Source organism: Nicotiana tabacum, chromosome 8 (assembly GCF_000715075.1).
Source record: "Nicotiana tabacum cultivar K326 chromosome 8, ASM71507v2, whole genome shotgun sequence".
Classification (NCBI taxonomy): domain Eukaryota; kingdom Viridiplantae; phylum Streptophyta; class Magnoliopsida; order Solanales; family Solanaceae; genus Nicotiana; species Nicotiana tabacum.
Window position 1 is genome coordinate 4,879,282 of NC_134087.1, and position 26,367 is coordinate 4,905,648.

The 26,367-nt window shown below is 38.2% G+C and overlaps 3 protein-coding genes across 3 annotated transcripts; 2 read left to right on the forward strand and 1 right to left on the reverse strand.

Annotated features, from left to right (window-relative positions):
* The first annotated feature begins 92 nt into the window (after positions 1-92).
* Positions 93-2,867, forward strand: LOC107818452 (threonine synthase, chloroplastic-like). The gene is made up of 2 exons (XM_016644479.2): positions 93-384; positions 1,233-2,867. Exons 1-2 carry the CDS (start codon positions 143-145, stop codon positions 2,566-2,568), a joined length of 1,578 nt encoding a protein of 525 aa, XP_016499965.1. The 5' UTR covers positions 93-142; the 3' UTR covers positions 2,569-2,867.
* A 1,849-nt stretch (positions 2,868-4,716) lies between these two features.
* Positions 4,717-8,526, reverse strand: LOC107818451 (large ribosomal subunit protein eL20z-like). The gene is made up of 5 exons (XM_016644478.2): positions 8,304-8,526; positions 7,047-7,099; positions 5,651-5,777; positions 5,383-5,500; positions 4,717-5,114 (listed from the first exon to the last, which is right to left on the reverse strand). Exons 2-5 carry the CDS (start codon positions 7,054-7,056, stop codon positions 5,061-5,063), a joined length of 309 nt encoding a protein of 102 aa, XP_016499964.1. The 5' UTR covers positions 7,057-7,099; positions 8,304-8,526; the 3' UTR covers positions 4,717-5,060.
* Positions 8,527-11,047: 2,521 nt separating this feature from the next.
* Positions 11,048-22,901, forward strand: LOC107820375 (U-box domain-containing protein 35-like). Its single transcript, XM_075218909.1, has 10 exons — positions 11,048-11,536; positions 11,664-11,755; positions 12,822-12,943; positions 13,883-14,083; positions 14,541-15,153; positions 20,862-20,945; positions 21,056-21,484; positions 21,562-22,314; positions 22,423-22,546; positions 22,642-22,901. Exons 1-9 carry the CDS (start codon positions 11,368-11,370, stop codon positions 22,468-22,470), a joined length of 2,511 nt encoding a protein of 836 aa, XP_075075010.1. The 5' UTR covers positions 11,048-11,367; the 3' UTR covers positions 22,471-22,546; positions 22,642-22,901.
* The last annotated feature ends 3,466 nt before the right edge of the window (positions 22,902-26,367 follow it).

Here is a 26,367-nt window from a genome sequence, read left to right on the forward strand (position 1 = left end):
TAATCTCATTCCAAATTTAATTTTGAAATTAATTATCTCTTATTCCTATTGCCAACTCTATACGTGCATTTTCTTATTTAACCACTTGAGCGTACATTTCTCAGCCCTCCTTTATACAATCTCCACTGTCACTGCTTCGACAATGGCGGCTTCTTCAACTTGCATGTTCAGATCCTCTTTCTTCTCTCCCAATCCCTATTCAAAGCAACAATCTCCTGCTAAATCTAACGGCATTCACTTCTTCACTCCTATTAAAGCCACAGCTTCTTCTACGGATGATGCAATCTCCGCATCTACACAACCTCAAAAACACCGACGCCCTGCTGACGAGAACATCCGTGAGGAAGCCCGCCGCCACATCTCTTCCCACAATTTCTCTGCCAGGTATCACCTACCCATTGCCCTTCCACTTCGACGGTGTATTTTAGTTCATGGGTTATTGCTTTATTCCTGTTTTGGTTTCTGTATTATTCGATTGAGTTCATTTAATCTTCAATACATTCAAATGTGTGGTTTTCAGTTCCTGAAACTAACAGACAGTGAAAAAACTTTAACGGGATTGTTATGTTAAATGAAAAAAAGAAAAAAAAATAGCAGAAATAGTGTGGCAATCAAAAAGCGCTCTTTCCAAGGTATTCTTGATTAATCATCCTTCAAGATTCCTTTTTTTTCCGTTGTTTTTCAGCTTAATTTGTATCCTATGCGAGAAAATAATTGGGTTCTAAATTATGGGTCGTCCTTGGAATTTTGAGTATTGGTAATGTTAATGATGTGAGAGAGCTTGATAGTTGATTGAGGCAAATGAAGAATGATTCAGAAAGGATCAAACTCCTCACGAGATTTGAAGTAATATAGCTGCATACTCTTAATTTGATGCGCATCTACTATCGGTGCAGGAGCATCAAAGATGATCTGTTGCAGGCAGAGTTTACACCTTATTCACCTTTTATCTTATGTTTGTTTTTAATAATGATTCTGTTAAGTTTTTATACAACGTTAACTCAGGGATCAAAATTGCACATTTGTTTTAATTAAAGGCTGAGTATACTCAGCTGAATAATACGGGAATCAAAACTGGAATAATGGAATAGCAGATCGACTAAATTGCTTTTTCCCCAGCTGATTAACAAATCATATGAATGTATATTTATGTAAAGTTCCTGTCTACTTCACCACTAAGTGGTTGTAATTGTACTAGGCACCTACTTAAAATTTTGCATCTACTTCTACAGGTATGTGCCTTTTAATGCTGATCCTAACTCCAGTGAGTGGTATTCTCTCGACGAGATCATTTACCGCAGCCGCTCCGGTGGCCTACTTGATGTCCAACATGATATGGATGCTCTCAAGAAGTTTGATGGCCAGTACTGGCGCTCCCTGTTTGATTCCCGGGTGGGCAAGACCACTTGGCCTTATGGTTCTGGTGTTTGGTCCAAGAAGGAATGGGTCCTACCTGAAATTGACAGTGATGATATTGTCAGTGCTTTTGAAGGAAATTCCAATCTTTTTTGGGCTGAACGTTTCGGCAAACAGTTCCTGGGCATGAGTGATTTGTGGGTCAAACATTGTGGAATCAGCCACACTGGTAGCTTTAAGGATCTTGGCATGACTGTACTGGTGAGTCAAGTAAATCGGTTGCGGAAAATGCATAAACCAGTCGTGGGTGTCGGCTGTGCTTCCACTGGAGACACGTCAGCTGCACTGTCGGCTTACTGCGCATCTGCAGGCATCCCATCAATTGTATTCTTACCAGCAAATAAGATTTCTATGGCGCAACTTGTTCAACCAATAGCCAATGGGGCTTTTGTGTTGAGTCTTGACACTGATTTTGATGGATGCATGCAGTTGATTCGCGAAGTCACAGCTGAGTTGCCCATTTACTTGGCAAATTCCTTGAATAGTTTGAGGCTAGAAGGGCAAAAGACGGCAGCTATAGAGATTCTGCAGCAGTTTGACTGGGAAGTTCCTGATTGGGTGATAATTCCTGGTGGAAACCTGGGCAATATATATGCATTTTATAAAGGTTTTCAAATGTGCAAGGAGTTGGGACTTGTTGATCGTATCCCGAGACTTGTTTGTGCTCAAGCAGCCAATGCAAATCCACTTTACTTGCATTATAAATCTGGCTGGAAAGAATTCAAATCTGTCAAGGCAAATACAACATTTGCATCTGCTATACAGATTGGTGACCCTGTATCTATCGATAGGGCTGTTTATGCTCTGAAGAACTCCAATGGGATAGTGGAGGAGGCAACTGAGGAAGAGTTGATGGATGCAATGGCTCAGGCGGATTCAACTGGGATGTTCATATGCCCCCACACTGGTGTGGCATTGACAGCTCTATCCAAGCTGAGAAAGACGGGGGTTATTAGGCCAACTGATAGGACCGTGGTTGTGAGTACAGCTCATGGGTTGAAGTTTACTCAATCCAAGGTTGATTATCATTCAAAAGAAATAAAGAACATGGAGTGCCGGTTTGCTAATCCACCAGTGCAGGTGAAAGCAGACTTCGGATCAGTCATGGATGTTCTCAAGAAATATCTATTGAGCAAAAATTCCAAGTTCTAATTTGTTGGCAGAGTAAGTTCTGCTTATATACCAAATCATCATCTTTTGGTTCATCTCGTTCACTTCATGGTGTAGAATTTGGTTAGATGCTGATCCATCTGCTGGTAGAATTAGGCAGTCATGAAAGGCTCAGAGTTTCTTATGAGCGAAATAAACTTTTAAGTAATTCAATGGAACATTTTGGCGGTTGTAACTTTCTGCTATTTATATGCTCCTTTGATTATGTTGGCAAGTACCAGAATTGTTACTGAAAATTTTGTAGCATAGCATCTGCCTAATTTGAGTGGTTTTTTCCAGTACTTTGAGGGGATATTACCCTTGTTCATTTATATCCTACACAGAACATGAAAACAGAGGAAAAAGCCCCTCAAATGGGATTGTTTATCGTCTGGAATTTCTATGTTACCCCAAAGTGCTTTGATAGCTAAAAGTGAAAATCCAACCTTTTCTTGGAAGGGGAAACAAGTTTATTTTACATGTCGATGATCACCTCAGTAGGGTCATCGATATCTTAAAGAGGATTCATTTTTAACACTGTTTTGATTAGTTTCTCTTTGAGCCGAGGGTCTATTGGAAACAACCTATCTTATGTCTATTCTCACAAGGTAGGGGTAAGATCTGCGTACACACTATCCTCCCAGACCCCACGGTATTTGATTAGTTTCTCTTTGCATGTAACTCTCTTGCTTTCCCAGAAAGGCTCTCAGTTGGTAACTTATTAGAATTTCTCACCAAAATCTCTAATCTTGAACCACACAACAATGTTCTTTTGCATGCTTTCTGTTACATTGTTCTAAATGGGGAGAACGCTGCATTACTCAAGTATGCTCTCTTTGGCAACTGGAAGAACGGACATACTATTGGTCCCTGTGCTCTATTTAGTTCTGCGTCAACTGCTTTCTACATTTAGTTTAGTTGTTCTCAATCACTGGTTTTAAACTCTGCTTCACCGGAGTCCCTAACTTTAGTGCTGAAATAAGAATTAGTATTTGATTTGCGCATATGATTTGGGTGGACTGGAATTGTGGTTAATGCTGCTCGATGTGCTGAGAGAGTACTCAGACTGGGGGTGTTCATGGTTCGGTTTGGATCGATTTTCCCTAAAAAAAAACCAAACCAAGTAAGTCGGTTCTTAAATTATTGGAACCAAACCAAATCAATTGAGTCGGTTTTTTAGCGATTCGGTTTTTGTCGGTTTTTATCACGGGTTTTTCGATTATTTATCGTTTTTTTTCTTCTTATTATGAGATATACACTACCAAACACATATTTCGGCGACTACATTTTCAACGTAACACTATCAAACCAATTGCTCTTTGAGAAATCTATCATTTGCCATGATATTTTGATAATTGAATCAAATAGTGATGAATAATTTAAGTACTCAATTAAAAATCAATTATTTTTAACATGAAATAATTCTTGTACTTGGCAAAAGCAAATTGCCAATCAAGCTAGAATGTAAAAGCAAAGAATTAGATTATTGTAATAGCAAATAACTAGACTTAAAATACAAACGACTAATTAATATGTACCATAATATTTCAAAAACTTTATATAAAAATATACATATATATATATAGGTGTAATAATAAATTTAAATAGCTACTTCTATAGTCGGTTTGGTTCAATTTTTCTAGTTATTTTTTAATTAAAACCAAAATCAAACCAAACTTGATCGGTTTTTAAAATTCAAAACCAAAATCAAACCTAAAAAATATCGATTTTTTTGGTCGGCTTGGTTCAGTTTTCGATTTTTCGAATTTCCGTGAACACCCCTACCTCAGACGTTCTTGCATATCTATGACTTGACAAATTGGCGTTTCCCACTGGCATTGCTGCTGAAACTGTTGCCTGATTTTTGAGGTTAAATATTATTAACGGCACTAATAAGTAATCTGCTGTATTCTGGAGATAGATCGAGTTTATTCTTATAAAAGGGCATATGTAAAATATTCCTTTTTTTTTTTTTTGGATAACTGGGAAATTCATTGTTTCAGCCTCAAAACTCTATAAACAATAGGCCTGCCTCTTTCACCTTCTCAACCTAAATATCAGACTTGCTTCCCCAAAATAACTTAATGGATTTAGAACAACATAATACTGATGGACACACAACTCCTCGGTAGCACCATGAAAGAAGTTAGTAGTGAAAATTAGTACACATTATATTTCAAGGAGCAACTGAAAACATTTTTTTTTTGGTTCCTCTAGCAGAAGATTGATCGATGACCAACATATTACAGGACTAAGCCATATTCTCATGTAATAGACAGCACAACAAATGGATACTAGTACAACATATATTTACATATTCATAGCCTGTGTAATGGCCTCTTTTTCTCTCATTTTCCATGTGGTCTGCACTGTTCCAGTAGACATCACCTTTCTGTATGTGTGCTCAGGTGAAGCTACTTTCTCCATAGGAGAGTCATCTCTAAGTTCTCTGATTGTGGATATCAGCTAATATACTAGAGCATTGCAGATGACGACTAAAGTAGAACAACGGCAACTGCAACTAGCACTGCTACAGTAAATATCAGAGCCTGCAGTAGTGATCTTATTTGAGATAAATGTACAAAGGTAAATAGATTGAGAACTTTTAGGACAAAAATGCTGCCGATCCTACAAATAACCGACGATTAGATTTCCTTGTTTTTTTTTTTACTTAGGAAGGTGAGAAAAAAGTGCAATAAAGAAATGGCACTAAGCTTGTGCTGAGAGAAACTAGATTTCCTTGAAATTATCAGGAGTTTTAGGTGATCAAGCTGAAATCAGAATCGATGTAACTTGCACTTAAGGATGGTAACTCACAGCTATCGCATTGGCAGCAAGCCCTGCTCGCTCCCTTGGATCTTTGTGGTAGTAATTCCCAAAGTAAAGAATTGTTGCATAATACCACATGAATGGGAATACAAAACCAAGCAGCAGACTGCAATTATAATAGATAAGAGGAGAAGAACGCAAGTTAGAGCATGGTAACATACTGATAGAAAAAGAAGCCTAGATTAGGATACAAATGATACAATGATAGAAGAGAGAGGATGCGAACGAGAAAAGGAGCAACAAGCACGACACTCACGAAAACCATCCTATTCCACAACCAAAGCAAGGAAGAGGTCTGTCAAAGATTCCCAACCGATTGTCTTCCACATCTTTGAGGAGCATATAGTTGTCTCTGGGATGCTCTTTGGCATCTTGCAGAAGATCTGTATGCATAAAATGACTAAGCAACCACTACTGATATAACCAATAATACAAAGTAGGTCGACAGTGGTCAGATGGAGTAGACTGCAGCAACAGAATATATTAAGATCCAAGCTACCAAGTAAGTATCTCCATTTATTTACTTAAAAAATTTATTTTGAAAAGTAGTATCTCTCTCCATTTAATATCAAAAGGTAAATCTTCAAGTTTGATTAGTAACAAATATATGAACGTCAAAATACTTCTTCAGTAAATACTTTTCTGAAGTCCTAATTCATGCTTGACCTTGTATTCTGAATCTTATAGAGAGGTTAAACTTTAGTATATTGAATCCAACCCTGAAACATATGTATCCTTCAAGGGCTAACAAAGCTCAACATATGATGCCTAAAAGGCTATTGGGTCTTCTCATTACCTTTGAGGTAAGAGTACAAAAGAAACAAATAATTGATCATGAGCTTACTATAAGCTTAAAAAGCAGAAGTACAGAATTCTATTTTCTTGAATTTAATGCTAATTAACGATAGACACTTATGGTCCGGCCCTTCCCCGGACCCCCCGCATAGCAGGAGCTTAGTGCACCGGGCTGCCCTTTTAACCATATAGGAGATAAGAAAGTCAGATGGCTTTACTCTGTCAAAAATGCAATAATTTTGTGACGCTTTAGCAAAGAGCTAAAAGGACAGTGTTCATGTTAATACTGTATACCATCACTGATACTAAAGCATGAATGCACGATAGCATTCAAGTCATCATCTAACTTATTCTGACCAATGTGTCCTCTGAACATGAAACAACGAGAAAAATGGACGGGTTTATCCTGAAGGACATATTAAACCAGAAAATTCAGTCCTTGTTTTTCTTTGTACAAAGACGAGGTCAATCACTAGTGCAACCGGATTACATCTTAAATCAATAACCACAGCATCTAACAATGCATCGCAGTACCAGATAGTCAAAATAGAGAATACACCTTATTGACATATTACAATCCCAGTCATTGTAGTCAAATGTTTTCAAAATAATGCAATTCCAAGATAGAGTGATTACTACCATTACCCATCTCCACAATATAATCCAACTTATCAAATTTCAAACAAAGAACATACATTGGATTTTGTATCATCCATGCTTGTAGAAGAATTGTATAAAAGGCCAGACTCATAATGTTACCCAAAGGCAAAAACATCAGATTTAAGAAATTGTTTTACGAGATTCATTAAGAAAACAAAGTATGGATCTGGCTACTAATATCAAAGACGGTTACATACTCTGATCCATTTGCTATTCTGGGTTCTGATCCTCAATTCCTCCTCCACGACTCCTGCAACAAGTGATATTTGCAACTTTAACAGCCGTTGCTCTGGTCTAATTGTGCTAAAACTCAATAGCAAATGAAGTGTTGGACAAGGAAATAATACCATCTTTGAAACAAAAATACCATCTTTTGGAAGAAAATTCAACAGAACCTTCATCAAGTGGAGTCAAATAAGCATCTAACTTATAATTGGTCCATCTAAATGGATAAAAGAGGTTGGGTTTAACTTCAACCAAACATGATATTAGTAACCACTCAAATTCCCAGGTAAGGTTGAAATGGAAGACCTCTAATATTCCTCGAAAACATGACTTCAACACCGATTGCAATTCTGCTATCTTATAACAAAAAAAAAAACTCAAGTTTTAGGCCACAGTTGAAGTTTTTGAAATTGCTAACAACTCTCTAAACTCACAAGACTACACTCAACTCTTAGTCAAACACCATTAAGAAACTACTTAACCCATAAGACCTCACTATCAAATGTCTAGCCTCTTGCCTAGTTTATCTTCAGGCATGTGTGCATGAAACAAAAACCAAACAAAGACAGAAGCAGAAAGCAGAAGCACATTGTTTCAAACCTCCACAGCTTTTATAATTCTCACTCCATAAGTCCTAGCCAAACGAGACCACGAGTAGAGCTACAGTAGAACCAATAACAACTCATAATTAATGAGATATCTCTTTCGGACAATAAAGCACAATCCAGATAAGTCCCTCTATTCCACTATTGCTCATACTTGGAAACAATTCACTGTCTTCTCTAGTAATTTTTCTTTTAAACCCAAAAGCATAAGGATACACAAAAGAGAACTGCAACGGGTTCAATTACATCGTATATGAAAATTACAACATAATTTACCACTCTTTGAAACCTTTCAAATGCAGCTCCAATAGATGACCAGGGCATATGCAAGAAGACCAAGAATGAAGGAAATATTCCCTAATGTTCTATATACCTAGTCTTATAGAACCCTAATTTATCTTAAAAACAATTTACTTATCAGTATTAGAATGAAATGAACCTGATTAGAGCAAAAAGTATATACATATATACACATAGTTGAGAGAGAAAATATAGAGGATTCATATCAAAGACTTCAACTAATTAGGAATTTAAGCTTAATTAATTGATTGACTGATTGGCATATATACCGAACCCAAAACCAAAGATAAAGAAGAGAATAAATGAAATACAAAAATGTCTTACCCCAAACTGAAGAGCCGGAGAGGATTGCGAGAAAGTCTCAAAAATGCGAATGGAAAAAAGGAAGAATCAAATTTGGTCACTGAAAGCAGCGACGACCGCTTTCTCCTCCGTAATCAGTATGCTCCGCTCTGGAGTTCGTGCACTGAACCGGTGGTTTTGGACCGGCCAGTTAAAGACTGGTTGTTCACAAAAAAGCAGCGTTCAATTACGAGTTTTATTGAGTAATTACTTTTCGAACCCCTAAGGTTTAATAAAATACACACACTATCCCAGTCCCCGGGTAAGTTTTTTTTTTTTCTTTTCCCAAACTAGGAGGATCTATAGTGTATCCATACTTCCTCTCCATGGTGACTCGAACCCAGGACCTAACGATCGTAGGTGGAGGTGCTTTTACCAACTGAGCAAGCCTCACTTGTCTCCCCGGGTAGGTACAAATGGCCGAATTGACATTATTTTTTGGGTGCAAAGGATAACTATTTATATTATGTTAAGGTGGAATAGTACAAGGAGCATAAGGAAACATAATTATAGTCCTAGGGGGCGGCCTCATGTTGGATCGTGACAATAGGGGAAGAGGTTGGGCAGAAGGAAAAACTATCAGACAGATTTTTCTATCGATTGAAGTTATTACGCTGACTGATTAAATCTCTTCCTAACGCCTTTAGGAAGGGGGGACCGGGGAGAAACTACTACTAGTGGATCCCAAATCTTGAGGAATATAAAAAGATTGTCCAAAAGGACTTTGCAAACAGTTGGAGGGCGGAAGAGCTAGTGGTGCCACTCTTCTAACAAAAAGTTTGTCTGATTGGCAGTCCTCCAAAGCTTTGCAAATAAAAGGTGGTAGTTGTCCAAAGCCAGTGATACCTGTTGAACTATTTATATGACCATCCAGACTTAGCTAGTATATCTGCTACTTGGTTTTGCTCCCTATAAGTGGAACGTATAGTAGGATCATCCAGTCTCGCGATGAGCCACCCTTCTTCACGCATAAGATTAGCATATAGAAGATGCGATGCCTGTAATATAGTAATGACTGCCTGTGCATCCAGGTTAACTTCGGATGGTTTGTATCCATGAATAAAAGCCAATTGCAAACCGTGATATAGTGCAAGTAATTCAGTTTCAACACTCCCATGCGAGATATGGTGTCCCAAACTATGAGCCAGGTACCTGACGAGTCACGTATTACCCTGCCAATTCTGCCCTGACCTGTATTCAATCTAGTTGAACCATCACTGTTTAGTTTAAAAGTTGCAATATTAGGGGGTGCCATTTGAGAGGTAGAGGTATACGATTATGTAGAAAGGGTGGTCGTACGACAATGTAATAGTACTCTGCTTCCATGTTAAGTATATGAGTCGAGGAGAGTGATGTTGTATGTGCACGAAAGACTTTTTTATTTCTAGCTAGCCATATATGCCAGAAGCAGAAAGGTATGAGTATGAATTTTGGGATATTGAAGGAGTTGGGAACGTCGTTGTGTAACATGATTCGTTTCAGCCACTGGATTGGGGGGTTCGCAAGAGTAATCAGTCTAGCGGTTTCTCGGAGCATATTAAGGTTAGACCAGAGTTGTGTGGATATTGGGCATTCTAGGAGGAGATGGGTAATATTTTCGGTATTACTGAGGCAGTGGACAAGTATCAGTGGTAAGTATGCCTAAGTGATGATAATGCGCTGTCGTGGGTAGTCCATGCCACAGAAAATATTTTATTTTCGGAGGTATTTGGAGTTTTCAAATCTACTCGAAGCAGGGGTGGATTTAGGGGGGCGCAAGGGGTTCACTGAACCCCCTTCGTCGAAAAAATACACTGTATATATAAGGCAAAATCTGTTTTTTACCTCTATATATTAAGTTTTGAACCCCCTTAACACAATCCAAAAGTGTAGTTTATTGGTCAAGGGGGTTCAAAATCTACATAAGGTCATGAGTTCAATTCCCACTAGATACAAAAAAACTTTTTGAACCCCCTTCATGAAGATCCTGCCTCCGCCGCTGACTTGAAGGAGTGAGTAGGGGCTGGAGGGAGTAGATGGCAGTAGAGTGACCATGGGAGAGATCGGTTGAGATAGTAGTTGTACAGGATATGTTGAGACAGTAGTTGTATAGGCTTGACGTGGTAGTGGCCCAATGACAGAATTGCGAAGTGGTGTATTGTAGTTTAACCAGGAGTCTGTCCAAAAACTAGTAAGAGAACCATTACCAACAATTCATTTTATTCTTTTTTGGCATAGTTGCCATCCAGTGACAAGGATATGAGAAATTTACGATCAAAGAATAATTCTTTTGACTCTCGAAATTCAAACACAGTAATATGAATTGGGACAAATGAAATAGTTTATTAGTTTAAGTATATGTTTGAGAAGTATTCTTATCCATTGGAACTGTTTTTTTAGTTTAACTTCTATTTACTAATATTGTAAATAAGTTACTCCTATATTATTCCGTTAATTAAAATTTAAAATAATATAATCTAATAAGTGAAATATATAGTAAAATGAAAAATAAGACATAATTTACTGCAATGTATATGGGCTAAATCTTTCCATAATTGGCTTTGTTCTAGTGGAAGTCAAATCAAGTGGCATTATGATTTGAATTAAACTCACAAAAGGACTAACCAATATTGAGAGGTGGAGATTTGAAGTAGCCTCCTAAAACTTAGAGCATGCATAAGTAAAGGGAAGGATCTGAATAAAACAACAAGAACGATGTCCCAATCACAAACAACGTTGTTGTTCCATATATCATTTTTCATAAATATTTTTTCAAAAACATTCACATATATTCATAACAAGAAATTTTCTGTTTTTTTGGTAGTGGTGGTGGTGGTGGCACATGCATGCATGGATGTGTTCCGCCCTGTAATGGCCAAACCAAACGGGTGCAAGTGGTGCTCGTGTTGGTTTGGTAGCGACCAGAGGCGGATATAGAGCGGATCAATGGATTCAACATCCATTGCTTCGCTCGATCCATGAGTACACAAGCAAAAAATTAACATATTCTGAACTCACGGGTTATAAATCCTAGATTCGCCCTCTACGAACCATATATTTAAATAGCATGGTAAAGAGTGGAAGTTCCCGAGATGAAACCACCGTAGCTGTGGCCATAGACAGAGACAAGAACAGCCAATATGCTGTCCGATGGGCGGTTGATAACCTCAATATAAAGAATGGCCAAATCATCCTTATCCACGTTCATGTCCAAGAAAACCTGCATTCCCATTCTCGTATATATCAGAATTAATCCTCTAGAAACTGATTTCAATCAACTTAATTTTTGTGTAATAATTTGATTGTTTTTTACGCTGGTTGTCACTTTGTATTATGTTGTTCATTGTGTCATATACATTGCAGATAGCATGATTCCTAAAGAAGGCCATTCTCCAACGCTGGCTGAAATGAATCAGTTCTTTCTTCCTTATCGTGGAATTTGTGCTCGAAAGGGGGTAATAACCTTGTTCTCATCCAATTTTTTCCCTGCTTGATCTCTTTAAATCAACCTTGTTAGTATTCTAATCCACTTTGTGGAGATTATGAAGGAACACGAAAAGGGCTAATCGATGATTTGATGCTTTAACAACTTATTTGGATGGTTGTTATGTATCGTTTCATAATGTATCGTATAATATGTATTGTATTGTACTGTATCATCTTGGTATATACAATGTTTGCATAGATTGTATTGTTTTCCGTCATTTCATGATGTCATGTACCAACAATATGAAGAATAAACTTGCAATATTATTAAAAAAAAAGTAAGATAAGAGGTAATATTATTATATAAAAAGGTAGGGTAAATGATAAAATATGATTTTTTTTAATAATAAAAAAGGGCAAGATGAGAGAAAAAAAATAATAAAACGACGCGACCACACCAAATCGGTTGTTCTATAAAGTGACATTTTTTGTCGTTACGTAATGACGGATTTAACGATACAATACAATAAAATTTAAGTAACAATAAAATAATACGATACAATACAACAGGTAACAACCAGAGGGGGACCTATGATTTGAAGGTCAGGAGTGCATTTCTGGATTCAATCAAAATTCTACTTTGTATATAGGGTGCCCACTACTAATATATTACTACTAATTTCTAAAGACATATACATGAATACATGGAATTTTTGCCGAATTCTACGGGTTCCGGTGACCCCTCTCGGTATAGCATCGGTCTGCCTCTGGTAACAACCATCCAAACAAGCTGTAAGTTAAACATTATTTGGTGTTTGGTTTAATTTTGGGTTTTTTCTAGCAATTAGCATGATATTCTGGCCTTATCAGTTGTATATTAAGTTAAAAACTGTGAGGAAGACAAAGCATTAAATGGTATTATAGCAAAGTGGCTACAAACAGTTTTCTTCATATTTTAAGGTGAGAAGATCCAAACATGTTGGAAATCACTTATATATGCAGTTGTGAAATATGAAGAAGATCCAAATATCTTGGAAATCACTTATACATGTAGTTGTGAGCATTCTGTAAATGTAATTACTTTGATCATTGCAGATTCAAGCAAAGGAAGTAATTCTCCAGGACGACGACGTTGCACATGCATTAGCTGAGTATATCACTCAGACCTTCATCACCACCATTGTCGTTGGCGCTTCAACCCGGAATGCCCTAGCAAGGTATAACTTCTATTAGTTTCCATGTCCTTAGTTGTGCTTTTGGGAGTCCACAGTATGTTAAGCAGGAAACTTAAGCTCCTTTTTTCCCTGTTTTTGAGCACTTGTTGAGTCATGGAACTCTTAGAAACTTGTCTCTCATAGGTTTTTTAAGCAGGGTCTCGGGGGTTCGAGCTGTGGAATCAGCCACTGATGCTTGCATTAGGGTAGACTTTCTACATCACACCCCCTTAGGGTGCGGAAGGACCCTGTGTGAATATGGGATGTTTTGTGCACATCAATTGCTTCCTTGGTTTTTCTTTGTATTTAAAGGAGTTCTAATATGCTTTCATGAGCCGAGGGTCTATTAGAAACAACCTCTCTATACTCAGAAGAAAGGGGTAAGGTCTCCATATGCACCACCCTCCCCAGACCCCACGGTGTGGGATAATACTGGGTAGTTGTGGCAAAATAGTTAAAAGAAAACAGTTAACCACCCATATTATCCACTAAAAAATGGATTGGATAATGAACTATTTTTAAAAAACGGGTCAAATATGGATAAGAACCATATTATCCATTTAGAAAATGGATAACCAACAGGTAACCAATGTATAACCAATGGGTCTAACTTTTAGATTTATAAAACATCAAATTGGGGGTTCCTCAAGATAGGAAGACTAGCAATTCTTCCAAAAGTGATTATATGCAAGAAGTCATGTATAATATGGGTAATCATATTATCCGCCGGTTAATCTGTTTTTTATCCGTATTAAAGATGGGTTGGATCGGAGAATTTATCCATTTTTCATTACCCGTTTTCGGCTCGAACCATATCCGACCCGACCCGACTGTTTGCCACTATACTGGGTATGTTGTTGTTGTTGTTAAAGGAGTTCTAATTTGCTTCCTTGGTTTTTCCTTGTATTTAAAGGAGTTATAATTCTTGGCTTTCTATGTCAGAGCATTTAAAAACCAAGATGTGCCAAGCTCTTTAACCAGATCAGTGCCTGAATTCTGCTCAATATATGCAATATCAAGAGGAAAAGTTCTAAAACTTAAGTCAGCAAGTCAACCTGCCACACCTAGCAGTAAAGCAAGCTCCGGCCAATCATCTCAAACAGGATCTACACAAGATTCCCCAGTTTCTCAAGCACTTACCGCGTAAGTATATTCACAAAATCTTCCATATGATCAGAGGCGGATTCAGAATTTAAACTCTATGGGTTCAACCTTTAAGGTTCTTAGTATTAAACTCATTATATCCTTAAAGTTATGGGTTCATATCTATAATTTATTGCAATTTCAGTGAATTTTTACGCATAAATCTATGCTTTGTATCGAAAGTTATGGGTTCAATTGAATCGTTGCTATAGGGCTACATTCGCCCCTGAACATGGTCGATGAAAGTACGATTCTTCATGGTTTAAAGCGACTGTATAGACTATAGAGTCTAGACTCTTTTTAGCTTATTACTCCAAAAGATTTTTTCTTCTCATGATTAGTTTCTAAATTTGATAATGCTGGATCAAACAAAGAAGTATAAAAGGGGCTAAGTCTCAAACATGAGGCATGTATGTCTTGACATCTTATTTCATGATTTTAATACACAAATTTTCAGCCAGGGGAGTTGGAGAAGTACAGGATCTTCTGAGTTTATCGGTGCAGGTAGCCAGAGCATATCATTTGATAGCAGCAGTGCGTCGGATAGGCTTCCTGTGAGCCAGAATGCTTCACCAAACTACAGCAGTGCCAGTGAGGGTACGCCACAGGCATTCTCGGACAGCCAACACAGCAGCACAGCTCCTTCACCAAATCATCAATCTGTTAACAATATCGATGAACTTATCAAGAAAACTCAACTAGTGAGACAGCCTGGCAGCAAGAATCTTACTCCTGCACAATCATTGGATCATAGTGGTGAATTGGGTGAAGGGATGCCAAAACCAGAACTGCCCGGAAGCAGTGAAAATTCCTCTCAGAATTCAAATACGGATTTTATTCAAATACTACATGACAGACACCTTGATCATGACCTAATACCTTCATCCCAGCGCCCAGTCAATAACCTAAATCTTCGTATCCACACTAAAGAGAATTCATCCTACTCTACATCTGGTTCAAGTAATCTTTCTGGCTCCTCAAATTTCCGGTCCTCTGATATGTCCTTTGAGCATTTGGACTCTTGTCACATTTCAGATGCTTCTAGGTGCTCCGTCTCCTCTCAAAATGCAGTAAGTTCAAATATGCTCCATTGATCTGGCAAAAATGAATAAACCTTGGATTCACTAACCATTTTAGCTGTTTGCAACACTTGTTATTACACTATTTGCTACATCAGCAAACATCTAAGGCCATTATGTTTGTTGAAGTTTGGCAAAATGCCAAAGTCCCACATTGGTTGGGAGTTAAGTTTGGGGGGATTTTTCCCCTATAAAAGAAGGCCTAATGTTTAGGATTGAAACACTCCTCTCATTTGCATTCTCATCTGTTTAAGGCATTTGTATCTTCTCTCTTTAGTATTATTTCACTTGTATTTTTGGAGTGGAATAAAATATTTGGTTGTGTCCGAGGAGTAGGCAAAATTAGCCGAACCTCGTAAATTCTGGTGTTCCCTTTATTATTGCTTTATTGTCTTATTTATTATTTGGTGGTTGTCATAATTTTTGGTATAGTAGTTGTGACTTATTCACACTCTATACATTTGGCTTCCGCAACAATTGGTATCAGAGCCAAGGTACTGTCTAAGTATGCTCTGTGGTTGCAGCATAGTCTGATCTTCCACATCAGAAAAGATTTATCTTGATAACTGAGTCAAGGTTCTGTCTGAGTATGCTCTGTGGTTGCAGCTTAGTCTGATCTTCCACACCAGAAAGGAAATAATCTTGATTTGTGTCGTCAGCTATTAAATAATATTTGTGTCAAAGATGGGAGACAATAAACAAGAAGAATCTACATCAAGTGTCAACAATACGTCATCATTGGCATCTTCGCTTATGACAAGAATTGTGTCAAATGCGAAATTTGCGGTCGAAATATTTGACGGGTCCGGACATTTTGGGATGTGGCAAGGCGAGGTTCTAGATGTCCTTTTTCAACAAGGGCTAGATCTGGCCATTGAAGAAAAGAAACCAGATGTTATTGGAGAAGAAGATTGGAGAATTATCAACCGTGTTGCTTGCGGTACCATTCGATCCTACCTTGCTAGAGAGCAGAAATATCCATACACAAAGGAAACTTCTGCAAGTAAATTATGGAAAGCACTGGAGGATAAATTTTTGAAGAAAAACAGTCAAAATAAATTGTACATGAAGAAGAGACTGTTTCACTTCACCTATGTTCCTGGTACCACGATGAATGAACATATCACCAGTTTCAATAAGTTGGTTACAGATTTGCAAAATATGGATACAACTTATGATGATGGTGACTTGGCCTTGATATTGTTGGCGTCACTTCCTGATGAGTACGAGCACCTTGAAACTACTCTACTCCATGGAAATGACGAAGTTTCTCTCAGAGAAGTTTGTTCGGCTTTGTACAGCTATGAACAAAGAAAGCGAGAAAAACAGAAGGGCGGAGAAGGAGAAACACTATTTGTGAGGGGTCGTCCTCAAAATCAAACGAGGACAAAGAAGGGAAGATCCAAGTCAAGATCCAGACCCAGCAAAGATGAATGTGCCTTTTGTCGAGAAAAAGGGCACTGGAAGAAAGACTGTCCGAAGTTGAAGAATAAGGCCAAACATAACAATGGAAAGGCCATTATGGATTCAAATGTAGCTGATTGTGATGATTCAGACTTCTCATTAGTTACAACAGAGTCATCAACATCATCAGACATATGGTTGATGGACTCGGCTTGTAGCTATCATATGTGTCCCAACAGGGACTGGTTCATGGAATTTCAAGAAGGAGAATATGGAGTCATCCACACAGCGGATAACAGCCCTCTTACCTCATATGGCATTGGTTCAATACGATTAAGGAACCATGATGGAATGATCAGAACATTGATAGATGTTCGATATGTACCGGATTTGAAGAAGAATCTCATCTCTGTGGGAGCCCTAGAATCAAAAGGGTTCAAAATCATTGCAGAAAATGGAGTGATGAGAGTATGCTCCGGTGCACTAGTGGTAATGAAGGCTAATCGGAAGAATAATAATATGTACCGCTATCGTGGCAGTACAGTTATTGGGACATCGACAGTAACATCCAGTGACGACAAAGAGGCAGAAGCAACCAAGCTATGGCACATGCGCTTGGGACATGCTGGAGGAAAATCCTTGAAAACTCTATCAGATCAAGGATTGTTAAAAGGAGTAAAAGCTTGCAACTTGGAGTTTTATGAGCATTGTGTCAAAGGGAAACAGACAAGGGTTAAATTTGGTACAACGATCCATAATACTAAAGGCATTTTGGATTATGTACACTCTGATGTTTGGGGTCCTTCCAAAACACCTTCATTGGGTGGGAAACACTATTTTGTAACCTTTGTTGATGATTTTTCTCGAAGAGTGTGGGTGTATACAATGAAAAACAAAGATGAAGTGCTGGGAATTTTTCTCAAATGGAAGACGATGGTGGAGAATCAAACAGGCGGGAGGATCAAGTGTATTCGCACAGACAATGGAGGTGAATACAAAAATGATCATTTCAATAAGGTCTGTGAAAATGATGGCATCGTCCGACACTTCACTGTTAGACATACACCACAACAGAATGGAGTGGCAGAACGTATGAACCAGACCTTGCTGGAGAAGGTACGGTGTATGTTGTCCAATGCTGGCTTGGGCAAAGAATTTTGGGCTGAGGCAATTACATATGCATGTCACCTCATTAATCGTCTACCATCTGCTGCTATTGATGGCAAAACACCATTTGAAAAATGGTACGGAAAACCTGCTGTAGATTATAACTCTTTGCACGTGTTTGGCTCAACTGCATATTATCATGTGACGGAGTCAAAATTGGATCCAAGGGCAAAGAAGGCTATTTTTATGGGAATTACTTCTGGAGTCAAAGGATATCGCTTATGGTGCCCTATGACAAAGAAAGTAATATTCAGCAGAGATGTTACCTTTGATGAATTTGCTATGGTAAATAAGGTAACAGAAGATACCAAACAAAATGAAGGTGCTTCTAAGCAGGTGGAGTTTGAGGGAAAATTTATTTTTCCTACACAAGAAGCAGAGGAGGAAACAAATGAAGATTACCCTCTGGAAGGAGAGCCAGTAGAGGAGATTCCAACTCAGGAATCTCAACAACAACTTGAATCAATAGCAACCAGCAGGCCAAAAAGAACAATAACGAAACCTATTCGTCTCATAGAGACGGTTGCTTGTGCAACCTCAATTGTAGCTGATGATGTTCCTACTACTTATAAAGACGCTGTCCAAAGTTCAGAAGAAGATAAGTGGAGGATTGCCATGAATGATGAAATACAGTCCCTTCATCAGAATCATACATGGAGATTGGCCAATCTCCCGAAGGGAAAGAAAGCAATTGGGTGCAAATGGGTATTTGCAAAGAAGGAAGAATTTCCTAACCAAGTAGATGTTCGCTACAAAGCAAGATTGGTGGCCAAAGGATATGCTCAAAAGGAGGGAATTGATTACAATGAAGTGTTTTCTCCAGTTGTAAAACATTCCTCCATTAGAATTATGTTGGCTTTGGTAGCACAATTGGATTTGGAACTAGTTCAGATGGATGTAAAAACTGCGTTTTTACATGTAAACTTGGAGGAGGAAATCTACATGACTCAGCCAGAAGGATTCAAAGTTGCTGGAAAAAAATATGGTGTGCAAACTTGAAAAATCGTTGTACGGATTGAAACAATCTTCTAGACAATGGTACAAGCGATTTGACGAGTTTATGTTGCGGCAAGGGTACAAGAGAAGCAAATACGATCATTGTGTGTATTTGCACAAGCTTAAAGATGGTTCCTTTGTATATCTTCTCCTATATGTTGATGATATGTTGATAGCTTCCAAGAATTCGGAAGAAATTGATAAGTTGAAGATTCAACTGAAGAAGGAGTTCGAGATGAAGGATTTGGGTGAGGCAAAGAAAATTCTTGGCATGGAGATAATTAGAGATAGACGTTCAAAGAAACTCTGTTTATCTCAAAAGGAATATTTGAAGAGAGTACTTCAACGTTTTGGCATAGATGACAAGACTAAGCCAGTTAGTACTCCACTTGCTTCCCATTTTAAGCTAAGTACTACTATGTCGCCAATGGATGAATCTGAACGAGAGTATATGTCAAAGGTACCATACGCAAATGTTGTTGGTAGCTTGATGTATGCAATGGTTTGCACAAGGCCTGACATTTCACAAGCTGTTGGAGTTATTAGCAGATATATGCACAATCCAGGGAAGGAGCATTGGCAAGCTGTGAAGTGGATTCTACGGTATATTCATAATACTGTAGATGTCGGGTTAGTTTTTGAGCAGGAAGACAATCAGTTTGTAGTTGGATATTGTGACTCAGATTTTGCGGGTGATATGGACAAACGAAGATCAACTACTGGTTATGTGTTTACTTTTGCAAAGGCACCAGTTAGTTGGAAGTCTACTTTGCAGTCAACAGTTGCTTTGTCTACAACAGAGGCAGAGTACATGGCTATTACAGATGCTGTGAAAGAGGCAATTTGGCTTCAAGGATTGCTAAAGGAGCTTGGTGTTGAACAAAAAGGTATCACAATTTTTTGTGATAGTCAAAGTGCTATTCAATTAGCGAAGAACCAAGTTTATCATGCAAGGACGAAACACATTGATGTTCGGTATCATTTCGTACGAGAAATCATAGAAGAAGGTGGAGTCACGGTGAAGAAAATTCATACTACAGAGAATCCTGCTGATATGCTGACAAAGGTGGTGACTGCGGTCAAGTTTCAACATTGTTTGGATTTGATCAACATTGTTGAACACTGAAGATTGAAGATGAAGACACAACCAAAATTTGTTATTGAGAGAGAATTGAAAATGTGGAATTTTGCCAAGGTGGAGATTTGTTGAAGTTTGGCAAAATGCCAAAGTCCCACATTGGTTGGGAGTTAAGTTTGGGGGGATTTTTCCCCTATAAAAGAAGGCCTAATGTTTAGGATTGAAACACACCTCTCATTTGCCTTCTCATCTGTTTAAGGCATTTGTATCTTCTCTCTTTAGTATTATTTCACTTGTATTTTTGGAGTGGAATAAAATATTTGGTTGTGTCCGAGGAGTAGGCAAAATTAGCCGAACCTCGTAAATTCTGGTGTTCCCTTTATTATTGCTTTATTGTCTTATTTATTATTTGGTGGTTGTCATAATTTTTGGTATAGTAGTTGTAACTTATTCACACTCTATACATTTGGCTTCCGCAACAATGTTGTCGTCTACTCTTTGCTTTTTAGGAAATCCGCAGCAGCTATTCTGCTAGAAATCTGTCCAAATGGACATGTATAGCTAGGAGATAGTTGTGCATTGGACAAAAGAATCACAATACCAATTAAATTTGAACTTCTTTTCTGTTTTCCTTGGTAATGACTATCCCATGCAGCGGCGAAGCTACATAGCCGAAAAATTACACTGTATATATAGATAAAATATTATATTTTAGAAGTATATAATATATATTGAATACCCTTTATCGAATTTTTTTTAACTTCTTTCAAGTTTGAACCCCCTAGATGAAATTCCTGGCTTCACCACGGATCCCATGAGTAGATAATAGCATCAGTACTCAGTTTATTTTACGATAGTAAAACTTCATAGTGTTCCTAAAAACTATACTAAATACCCATATGGCCGATCTGTTTTACGGTTTTGCCCATGTCATAAGATAATTAAGTTTTAAGTGTCCTTGAACTTACAAAAAACTGCCCATTACGTGACGTGAAAGATTGCAGCTAACATAGATCAACTGACTAGTCTTTGCTCATATTTGCATGCATTGCAGGCAGAGTTGGAGGAGGAAATGAAAAGGCTAAAACTTGAACTGAAGCAAACCCTGGATATGTACAATGAAACTTGCAGAAAACAGGTCAGAATTTGGCAGTCACATATTTTTATCAGCACATGAAGTATTTATCTTCATTATTCATAATAAATACTTTAGACCATATCGATGAAACTTATTTTTCATTTTTAAAGGCAAGAGAGATTGATCATTTGAAGTCAGAAGAGGCATGCAAATTAGAAGAAGCCAAGGAGGCTCAAGTGGCTGCACATGCTATGGTGGAAAAGGAGAAGCAGAAGTGCAAGGCTGCTTTAGAAGTAGCACGGATGGCGCAGCAAATAGCAGAATTGGAATCTCAGAAGCGAAAGCGTGTAGAACAGAAATTTCTGCATGAAGCAGAAGAGATGAAGAAAGCACAAGATGCATTTGCCTGCAGTACAATTCCCTATAGGAGATACTCAATTGACGAAATTGAAGCTGCAACAAATTACTTCTCCAATTCAAAGAAGATTGGTGAAGGTGGATATGGTCCAGTGTACAAAGCCTATCTGGATCACACTGCAGTTGCTATTAAAGTTTTAAGGTCAGACATGTCACAGGGACAAACACAGTTTCAGCAAGAGGTACTTTTCCATGTTTTTCGTTACAGATAAAGCAGACGATTTGGAAATCCATTACGATTAGGTCCCTTTTATTGCAGCTTGATGTTCTAAACCGTTTGAGACATCCAAATGTGGTTCTCCTCTTGGGAGCTTGTCCGGAGTATGGTTGCCTTGTCTATGAATATATGGAAAATGGCAGCTTAGAGGACAGGTTGTTCTGTAAAAACAGAAGTCCTCCTATACCATGGCCTGCTCGTTTCAGGATAGCTGCGGAGATTGCTGCTGCCCTTCACTTCTTTCACCGATCAAGACCAGAACCCATCGTGCATCGAGACCTCAAACCTGCTAATATTCTCTTGGATACTAACTACAAAAGTAAGATTAGCGATGTTGGCTTAGCCAGATTGGTTCCAGCGTCTGTCTCCGATAGTGTCACTCAGTTTATCATGACATCAGCTGCTGGGACATTTTGCTATATTGACCCAGAATACCAACAGACTGGGATGCTGAATCCAAAATCAGATATTTACTCTTTGGGTATCATGTTATTACAAATAATTACAGCAAGGCCTCCAATGGGATTGACACACCACGTCGAGAGGTCAATTGAAAAGGGAAATTTTGATGATATACTAGATCCATCAGTAAATGATTGGCCCTTGGAGGAGGCTCTATCCTTCGCTAAATTGGCTTTGAAATGTTGCGAACTCAGGAGGAAGGACAGGCCAGACCTCGGTTCAGACATATTGCCTGAATTGGAACGACTAAAAGATTTTGCATTAGACTATAGACGCAGAGGTCGGTTTACTTCACGTCCCACAAGTTCACAAGAAAGCTTAGCAGTGACTGAGGTTGGCTATCTACGCTAAGCTTCCTTTTATGTTCAAGGATATTTATGTTTATGCATTCATATAGAAATTACATGTACTTAAGCTGTTCTATGTCCTTTTATCTCTCAGGAAGTAAGACGCGGCATTTCTGACAACCAATCAGATAAAGTACCATAACCGCACGATGGCTGTAAGGGGTAAAACGCCTGAATTACTTTCAACAAGCACTGGTTTACTAGTACCTATTGGCAAGGTAATGATTTCCAGAAGCATTCACTAAGGTTACTTTCAAATAGTTTCTGAAATTTTTATGCCAAGATAAACTCATACTACTATTTTCGGAAACAGATGATGCCATTCAGCTGTGGTTTCCACCTCAATATTCAAGCATATTTTGGCCTCTACTATCCAGCAAGAATGTGAATACTAAATGTACAGAGATACAATCTATAGTCACCACCACAACGCCCGTTGTAATTTTGGAAACAGGAAAGATACAATACTTTTTATTGACATTAATACAATATTTTTGACCAGTGAATGTCAAAGTAAATGGAAATCTTGTACACCAACTGATATTCTAATGAAATCTTGTCATTTTTTGTGAATCCTGTAAATGAGCCTATGCAAAGAGCACAAGAACAGACATACTTTTGGTTTCTCCAGAACATTAATTAAGTTTATGACAAACATGGCAAAAGTAAATCAAGCAGTTGAGGCAATAAGGTAAAGAAACAGCATTGCAGATTTGTATATGTCAGTGCATACATATGAGGACTTGCTTCATGTAACTTGACTTCAGGTGCAAAAACAAAGTATATCCATCTGTTTGACCTAAAATTTAGATCTAGGTTTAAACAATTAGATTTTCTAATAGAATAGGGTTAATTTTAGCTAATATTAATATCCAAAAGGCCGTTTGACTGATTTCGTGGCAAAATGGCTCAAGTGCCGCCGGATAATAATAAATATGCAGCAAAGACAGTATTTAATGACCCAAGAACAAAAAGACAACATTCAATAGTAATAAATGAAATATAATGGTATTTATGTAAATAAATGCGAGTGAGATAACCGAAAAAGGGTTGGATTCGCTGATATCTCTCCTGACAATGATAAGTGATTGATGAACCTTTGAATATTAATATTCTTCTTGGATCGTGGAAGAAAAGTTAGAATCAAATCTGGAAAAATGTATATTGTGTATGTATATCAAATAAGAACCTTCAGAGAATATCAAAGTGTTGTTCTTTTACAACAAGTGTCCCATCCCCTTCTATAACTACTTATAAGGGAACATGAGCCATAAAACCCTAATAGTATAGATTCTAGAATATTCATTGGAATATTCTCTTTAAAGTTTTATCCCTAAAACTAGCTGTTATTGTTCTGTTAAGGACCTCGATATGACTCCTCGATCTAGCATTCGTCCTTTGTCAGGTCACTTCGACCTTATCTTCGTCTTTTGTTGAAATCATATTGATGACGCGTGGCAGCCTTCGAAGGTCTTTTAATGTCGACGTGGCCCAAATATAACTAGGATAATTTTTGGCCCATACACCTTCCTCATTGATGTTTAGATTGCCCTCTCGAATCTGCAAATGGAGAGTAAAAAGGAACCTGAGAACAAGAATTGTCAAAATAGGCATGTATCCAGTACATAACCACATTGAGCTAATCTTTATGGGGTAAGTCCAAGAGAATTGATCTAGTGGATTAGTTAAGTGACTAGGCCCGTGCTCAATATGAGGTGAGCAAAGTGCACAGTGGTTCACCAGGTTCTATCATTCACTTTATCCAATGACTAGATTTTATTAGAAAAAAATTCTATAATTTTAGACTTAAATTTAATACTTCATCTGCTACGGTTTAATAACATGTAGATTAAAAATTTGTAAAAATAGCACGGACTAGCCAGTTTTTGGACTGGTAATTGAAAAATAGCCAGCATTTACAAAGTCATTGAAAAATAGCCAGTATTTTGCTGCAATACAGAAAGTTCCAGCATAATATATTGGAGATTGGTGCACATGTGTATGACCTTTCAGCATATTATGTTGGAACTCCAACACACGAAAAGTTCCAGCATAATATACTGGAGATTGGAGCACTTATGTATGAACTTCCAGCATATTATGCTGAACCGGTATATTTCCAGCATAATATACCATTGGAGTTCCAGTATATTATGCTGGAATATTTTTCAAATCTTGAACGGTGTTTTCATTTAGATTTATCTTTACATAAAAAGTGGCTAAATTTCGATTACTTTTGAAATTGTGCCTATTTTTTTGGTGACCACTTGTAAATCTGACTATTTTTTAATTCTCCCTAAAAAATTAATGCCACATGGTAATTTTTTTTGATAAGGTAAATTGTATTAATCAAAAGGGAGAGAACTCCCGTATACAAGAAGTATACCAAAAAGTAGAGAATTTACATCAGAACATGATTCTCTACAAAAGATGCCCAATCTTCCATACAAATAGGGGCTATATGAGTGCACCAAAAAGCGATCAAAGACAAAAGACTATTCTTAAGATGTGAAAAAGGAGACTCAATCCCCTCAAAAGCTCTCCTATTTCTCTCCCCCCAAACTATCCACATTAGAGTTAACGGGGCGAACTTCCACGCCTTTTTCTTTCTTCTTCTACGAAAACCAGCCCAGCTATATAGCATTTCCTTTACAGTGCTTGGCATCACCCATTGAACACTGAAAAGGTTCATGATCGCCTTCCACAAAGCTGAGGACACATGGCAATGCAACAAAAGATGATCAACTTTTTCCCCTGAGCTTTTATACATATAGTACCAACTAACAAGTGTAATTCCCCTCTTTCACAGATTCTCAGCAGTCAAAATCACTCCTCTCGCCATTAGCCATGCAAAAAACACACCTTCGTAGGCGCCTTAGGAATACAGATCGAGGAGTACGGAAACGAGGCCTCCTCTCTCACTAACATACTCTGGTAAAAGGACTTTATGGTGAATAGACAATCGCCACACAAACCCCATCTCCAAGAATCACATGATGGCTGAGGCCTGTCTTGCCCATATAGTGTCAATAAATCTTGGAGCTCCGCAATCTCCCAATCTTGCATGTTACTTCTAAATGAAAGGTCCTATACTACCCCCCTCCCCCTACATGCTCCTTACGAATCTGTTGGACCATCAATTCCTTCTGGTTTGAAACTCTGAAGACGTGGGGGAAAAAGACCCTCAGAATATCCTCTCCACACCACCTATGATTCCAAAAGCTGATTATCTTCCATCACCCACCCTGTAAGAGATGTTGCCACTGAAGGATTCTCAATTCTTCATGATGCTCCTCCACATGCCACACCCGAAAAGTGTTGTGATTGCCTTGGTCCTCCAACCCCCTCCCATGGAATCGTACTTTTCTACTATGACCTCCCTCCATAGAGCATGCTCTTCTACCCCGAATCTCCACAGCCATTTCCCCAACAAAGCTCTGTTGAATACCCTAAGATCTTTTACTCCAAGTCCACCCTACTTCTTTGGGGAAGTGGCTGTCTGCCAATTCACTAGATAGTGATTGTCTGCCAATTCACTAGATGATACTTTCTAGTTCCATCTGCTGCATCCCAAAGAAAATTCCTTTGAAGCCGCTCTAGTTTTTCTGTGATGCTCATATGAGCTTGCAACAGGGACAAGTAATAGGTGGGCATACTCGATAAAGTGCTTTTAATGAGCACTTCCTTTCCGTCTTGGTACTTTTACCGTTTCTGCCAGCCTGCTAATCTTTTTTCAACCATTTCGATCACTGGATTCCAAAACGTAATATCCTTATGTGAAGCGCCCAATGGGAGACCCAGGTAAGTAGTGGGAAGGGAACCCACCTTACATCTGAGAGCATAAGACAAAGCATCGATGTTAGCAACCTCACCTACTGGGAAAATCTCACACTTGCCGAGGTTGATCTTGAGACCTGATACTATCTGAAACCACTGTAGGACCTGCTTCAGGTAGGTCAACTGATCCATATCGGCATCACAGAAAATCAGGGTGTCATCCACAAAGAGAAAATGAGAGACTCTTCGGGCACTGGGCACC

Bases quoted from the DNA above. Each gene is read 5' to 3' on its own strand.
- LOC107818451 (XM_016644478.2), bottom strand. The intron at 5,501-5,650 runs GTGAGTGTCGTG...TTATAATTGCAG, and splicing joins TGTGGAATAGGATGGTTTTC to TCTGCTGCTTGGTTTTGTAT. The intron at 5,115-5,382 runs GTGAGTTACCAT...TCACTACTGCAG, and splicing joins TTGCTGCCAATGCGATAGCT to GCTCTGATATTTACTGTAGC.
- LOC107820375 (XM_075218909.1), top strand. From the start codon at position 11,368: ATGGTAAAGAGTGGAAGTTCCCGAGATGAAACCACCGTAGCTGTGGCC. The intron at 11,756-12,821 runs GTAATAACCTTG...TGATCATTGCAG, and splicing joins GAATTTGTGCTCGAAAGGGG to ATTCAAGCAAAGGAAGTAAT. The intron at 12,944-13,882 runs GTATAACTTCTA...TTTCTATGTCAG, and splicing joins ACCCGGAATGCCCTAGCAAG to AGCATTTAAAAACCAAGATG.
- LOC107818452 (XM_016644479.2), top strand. From the start codon at position 143: ATGGCGGCTTCTTCAACTTGCATGTTCAGATCCTCTTTCTTCTCTCCC. The intron at 385-1,232 runs GTATCACCTACC...CTACTTCTACAG, and splicing joins TCCCACAATTTCTCTGCCAG to GTATGTGCCTTTTAATGCTG.